This window comes from Podarcis vaucheri, assembly GCF_965113315.1.
Source record: "Podarcis vaucheri genome assembly, chromosome: 2".
Classification (NCBI taxonomy): domain Eukaryota; kingdom Metazoa; phylum Chordata; class Lepidosauria; order Squamata; family Lacertidae; genus Podarcis; species Podarcis vaucheri.
Genome location: NC_138760.1, coordinates 23,679,595 through 23,685,582, shown reverse-complemented (window position 1 = coordinate 23,685,582; position 5,988 = coordinate 23,679,595). Strand labels below are relative to the sequence as shown.

The 5,988-nt window shown below is 46.2% G+C and overlaps 1 protein-coding gene across 1 annotated transcript; it reads right to left on the bottom strand.

The window, feature by feature from the left end:
- Window positions 1-4,548: 4,548 nt before the first annotated feature.
- LOC309526767 (glutathione peroxidase 1-like) lies at window positions 4,549-5,332 on the bottom strand. The gene has a single exon (XM_082212989.1). The coding sequence runs from the start codon at window positions 5,327-5,329 to the stop codon at window positions 4,760-4,762; it is 570 nt and encodes a 189-aa protein (XP_082069115.1). The 5' UTR covers window positions 5,330-5,332; the 3' UTR covers window positions 4,549-4,759.
- Between the last annotated feature and the right edge of the window lie 656 nt (window positions 5,333-5,988).

Genomic DNA, 5,988 nt, shown 5'->3' with positions numbered 1-5,988 from the left:
CTCAGACACGAGTTGTTACCTATTCTATAAAGGGAAGGGTGAACAACCATTGCAGGGGGCAATTCCTTTTGGTGCATTCACATCAAAAATTGCCCCATTCGCTAGCATTTCAGAATGAGAAAAGACCAAAACAACAACCCTCAAACCAAAAACCTTGAGCTGGAATAATATTTCACACAAAAATGGCTTTCAAATTTGGGTCCCAGATTTTGCGTGTTTACCGTTTTCATATTTTCTTTTTAACCATTTGATTTCAAGGGGCATGGTGGTGGTTGCTAGGGGGGGAAACTTCATATATTTATAGGTAACACTAATTAGTAATAATTAGTAATTAGTAATTAGCCAAATTCAGCCCCTTGCACTCTATTAGGAAAATACATGGCAGGTGTGGGTTCGACACACTCCACTAGTAAACACCTTGTTACACATCCCTAAATCAAATCTTCCACAGCTGGGAGGCATATAAATTCGGCAGGAACCAGAGATCAACAGCTCAGGTATCCTGGAGAACTAATGTATTAGCTGTGAAGAGCTGGGAATAGAAAAAAAAGAGACTCTCGCTGCTGCTAGATTTCGAGCTGTGTAAATCTTGATTACAGCCTTCGAAGCAAGTGCTGGGATTCTTGTGAAATCCAGGTACTTGAGGGCTTGCACTCTCGCCAGGATTCCTGCAGCTTGATAGCTGGGCCCTGCCTGTTAATGAGTTCACACTGTGCCATTACAGCTGTTTTTACGTTTCCTGAGATTTTTATGAGTGATGTTTTGAAGAGCATTACTGGACTTCAACTTCCAGAAGCATTTTCTACTTCTTCTTTTTTGCTAGAGATGTTAATATTGACACTTGCAGCTGGAATCAAAGGGCACCTCGTTAGGTACTTGATTCTACCAGCAAAAGGATTCCGTTTCAACTTTTTTCTAGAAATTCAACTTTTTTCTAGAAATTATGGATTGAAAGGAGGATGTGGACTGGACCTAATGGTCAGGGGTCCCTTTACCTTTACCTATGCCATTTGATGTCAGGTGTGGTGGGACAGGTGGCAAAGGGACAGTCAGACTCTGCAAAAGGCACTGCGAATTGCTCCATGGCAAGCGGCGTTTGTATCAAGTGCCTTTTAAATTTGGTACCAAGTACAGGCCCCACTGGGGTCATAGCTGTCAACTTTCAGATTTGAAAATAAGGGATCAGCAGCCTTAAAAATAAGGGAGCAGCAGCCTCACCTGTCCCAGGGACAGTCTGCGGGATATCTAACAATCCAGGATAGCAGTGGGAAGCAGCGGGAAACGGCGCTGGAATAAGGGAATTTCCTGCAAAAAAAGGGAAGGTTGACAACTATGACCGGGATGGGCTTGTGCAGCTGATTCCTTGGGGCCACTGCTGAATCCAACCCACACCTGTGAAGGAACTTTCCCCCTTTTTTCTTTTCTGTTCTTTTTGAAAATCATTTTTATTTGATTTTACAATACAAAATTATAAAGTAAAATTCAAATACATATCCATATGCAGAGATTCCTTGGATCTCAGGACTTCCCCACCCCCTCCCTGGAGTTCCCATTTTAAACGTTTCATATTGCATCCTCTTCAATCTCTAACTGTTGTATCAATCCATACTTTCCATGGTATTTGTTACACTACAAGTGGAATCAAAATTCTGCCATTGTTTCCATTTGCTTACAGTGGTGTCTTAAGTAACTTAAAAATTCCCCCCCCCCAATTCTTTTGTAAAGTTTTTGTCCCCATAGTTCTTATTCTTGGTCCTCAGCTTGTTTGCCACTCTTCTCTCTTTGGGACTTTGTCTTCTTTCCATCTTTGGGCTAATAACATCTGGGCAGCTATTGTTCCATATATAAAGAATCTTTTCTGGTCTTTTGGGATGTCGGTACCTGTAATTCCTAATAAAAAAAGCTTCTGTGTTTTTTTTAACAAAAGTCATTCAAAACATTTTTTTTCAATTCATTGTATATCATCTCCCAGAAAGCTTTTCCTACCCTGCACATCCACCACATATGCTAAAAGTAACCTTCTCTTTCTTTACATTTAACTTTGGCCCTTTTCTTCGTCCTGCTTGAATTTCAGCCAGGCTGCAAAGGAAAAAGCTGTCACCCACCTGTCAAAAGGGCCTGCAGAAATCGAAGACCTCAGGAGCCTGGATGTGCAGATGATGGTGACTTGTTTCACTAATGACCACCAATGTCACTCAGCTTGAGATGAGAATGAAGCAGCCACCAGAGGAGTGGAATTATTATCTTCTAAGGGTGTCATGATCACGGCTGATGGTGACAGCAGTCACGAAATTAAAAGATGCCTGCATCTTGGGAGAAAAGCAGTGACAAACCTAGACAGCATCTTAAAAAACAGAGACATCACCTTGCCAACAAAGGTTCGTATAGTTAAAGCTATGGATTTCCCAGTAGTGATGTATGGAAGTGAGAGCTGGACCATAAAGAAGGCTGATCGCCGAAGAATTGATGCTTTTGAATTCTGGTGCTGGAGGAGACTCTTGAGAATCCCATGGACTGCAAGAAGATCAAACGTATCCATTCTGAAGGAAATCAGCCCTGAGTGCTCACTGGAAGGACAGATCCTGAAGCTGAGGCTCCAATACTTTGGCCACCTCATGAGAAGAGAAGACTCCCTGGAAAAGACCCTGATGTTGGGAAAGATGGAGGGCACAAGGAGAAGGGGACGACAGAGGACAAGATGGTTGGACAGTGTTCTCGAAGCTACGAACATGAGTTTGACCAAACTGCGGGAGGCAGTGGAAGACAGGAGTGCCTGGCGTGCTCTGGTCCAGGGGGTCACGAAGAGTCAGACACAACTAAACAACTAAACAACAACAGCAACAAGGGTGTCATCCCCCCCCCCCCCGCCGCCACCCATCTAGCCCAGCAAGGGGAGATTTTCCAGGCAGTGGCGATGATATCACTTTTGCCGCTCCCTGCATGAAGATGAAGGAAGCAAGCTTTAAAATTTACACACGAAAAAATGCTCGAGTTTCCTTAGAGTGCAGGCCTAGGGATAGTGTCAGACTTGAATATAAGATTCTGGAATTCAGATTCCAGGTTTGTGTCTTGGGTTCACAGCTGTGTGTGTGTGTGTGTGTGTGTGTGTGTAGCAGCAGCCTCCTCATCTGCATCTTCAGGACAGAAAGGAGCCTTCCAGGTTTGGTTTGGTTTGGTTTGGTTTGGTTTGGTTTGGTTTGGTCTGGTCTTGTTTGGTTTGTTCCCTGCTGCCTCTCTCTTTGTGACTGGTGCAGTGGTGTAGCGTGGGTTGTCAGCACCTGGGGCAAGGCAAGTAATTTGCGCCCCCTAACCCGTGGATTTGCGCCACCTAACCCTAACCCCCAGATGTTGCGCCCGGTGCGGTCGGCCCCCCTGCACCCCCCACGCTATGCCACTGGACTGGTGGCTGAAATGGACCCCCATGCAACATGGGAGGGGGTGCATGGGTTGGGAGAAGCAACAGGTTCCAAGTGGAAAGGAATAATACCATCCCTATGTTCTGCAGATTCCTGCTGTATTGAAATTTTGCATGCAGCTTTCATGTTTTGGAAACCTCGTATCTGCCGCACTAATGGACAGTTCACAGATAGGTGGGTTAACTACATGCGCATGATGCAGGCAAGTAAACAGAAACCTTCCCTTTTTCCGATTTGTTCCTCAGGGGCTTTTAGCTCATGTTCCCTTCCAGCTCTACAGTTCTGTGATTCTAAAACCACATGTTCTTGCTACAGATCACAAGGCACTGAGCAGCCGCAGTCTGACAGCTGCCCATCAACTGTCTCTGCACACTAATGAGATCTGGGAGAGGCAAGAAATGAGGAATCTGGATGGTGCTGTAGGAAGTGTCACTGGGAAGCAACCGAGAATGCCCATTTGCGATGTGACAGCTTTCAGCAGGGGTGAGGGTCTGAGAATGAAGGGGGGGGGAGTAAAGAGAGGGAATGGATCTGAGACCAGGTCTGAGACCAGAAATAGGTAAAGGTAAAGAGACCCTTGACCATTAGGTCCAGTTGTGACCGACTCTGGGGTTGCGGCGCTCATCTTGCTTTATTGACCGGGGGAGCCGGCGTACAGCTTCCGGTCCATGTGGCCAGCATGACTAAGCTGCTTCTGGTGAACCAGAGCAGCGCACGGAAATGCCATCGAACCACCAACCTTCTGATCGGCAAGCCCTAGGCTCTGTGGTTTAACCCACAGTGCCACCCGTGCCCCTGAGACCAGAAATGGTCCAGAAGAAAAGCCAGCTGTTTTAGAGTGGCTGGGGAAACCCAGCCAAATGGGCAAGGTATAAATAATTGTTGTTGTTATTTTGACCCATGAGCTTGTTTGGATTTTTGAGTGAGTGCCATGGGAGACATCCCTCTCTGCTCCACACAGACAAACAGCATGGAGTTTGGCACATGGAGGGCTGCTTCACATAGTAGGATTTAACCCACACATTAAAGCAGCCACTCATATTATTCAGCCTTAAGTCACGTAATACATGGTTGCCTCGCACATTAGAGGAAGGGTTATAATTTAGCTTACATCACGGCAAATAGATTCCTGCATTTCAATTAAGTTTCATTGCTATGATGCATAAGCAACTTTCTTCTGCCTATTCGGTTAGATCAGCCCAGTCTAATCTAGGACAGATCTGCAATTCACTCTAGTATGGAAAGTATCATACTTAACCTAGGACATCATCTAAGCAATAGCCTAGCTGAAAAAAAGAAGTAGACATTTCTGCAAGGCAAATTTTCTGGTTCTTGGTGACTTGCTAAAGCAGCTTTTGAATATCATCCTGGATCTTTATGGTTTCAAAACGCCTGCTGTAACGCTTGAAAGGCACTCCATCACGGCTTATGAGGAACTTCTCAAAATTCCATGCGATGTCACTGCGACACACAGGGGACCAGATGATGAACTGTGGGTTGGTCATCAGAGACACGGGGTCATCATGTGGAAAGGGCAACTCTTTCTTCAGGAATTTGAAGAGTGGGTGAGCGTTTTCCCCATTCACCTCACACTTCTCAAAGACACTGAAGTTGGGCTCATACCCATTGCCTGGGCGGACATACTTTAGTGAATTCAGGATCTCCTCGTTGGTGGCATTTTCCTGGTGGCCGAATTGGTTGCACGGGAAGGCGAGCACCGTGAGCCCCTGAGGCCCAAAGCGCTGCTGGAGCTCTCGGAACTGCGTGAAGTCCCGGCTCGTGGTGCCTCAGAGGGAAGCCACGTTGGAGACCAGCACCACCCGGCCCAGCAGCGAGCCCAGGTCGACGGGCTCCCCGCCGCCCAGGGGCCGCACCAGCACTCCCGCCAGGCTAGACAGCGATGCTCCGGCCATGCTGCGAGTAAACTTAGATCCCATAGAAAATCTGAGCTTTGAAAAGCACATAGAGCTGGAAGAGGAAGTGGGGAAGAGAGTCAGTTTTCCCAACTTCCTCCTTTAGCTCTATGAACTTTTCCAGAGAGAGAAAGGCAACTGGCCTCACCATTCCATAAGCAACCCTAACCCTAACCACAATACGCTCTCCATGAATTTGTCTGATCCTCTTTTAAAGTCACCCATTCCTTCTTTTGTGCCATTGCTTACATAGCAAAGAAGTCACCATCTATGGATCAGAGGGGGGGTTATATCAGCAGGCTTGTGAGAACTTCACAGTTTGTAGAAGTACGAGATAAAGAAGCAGCAATCTTGGGGGAAACTCCAGACAGCCCAGTGAGAGGATGTACATACTATGGAATACTGACAAACTGGGAAGCGAGGGTGGTTGAAAATGAGGGAAGTGGAAGGCGGAATGGAATGGTGTCACTGAAATAGTGAAGATGGGAACACCACACTGCAACATTTTGTTGCAGGCCCTACTTGTTCATAGCCCTTTGCAATAACCTCTTCCCACTTTATGAATGGGGATTAACTGAAACAAAGTGCCAAGATATGACAGAATGGGTTTCTGGGGAACAACTGCATGTGCATCCATGAAGAAAGTGAAAATCTGGAAA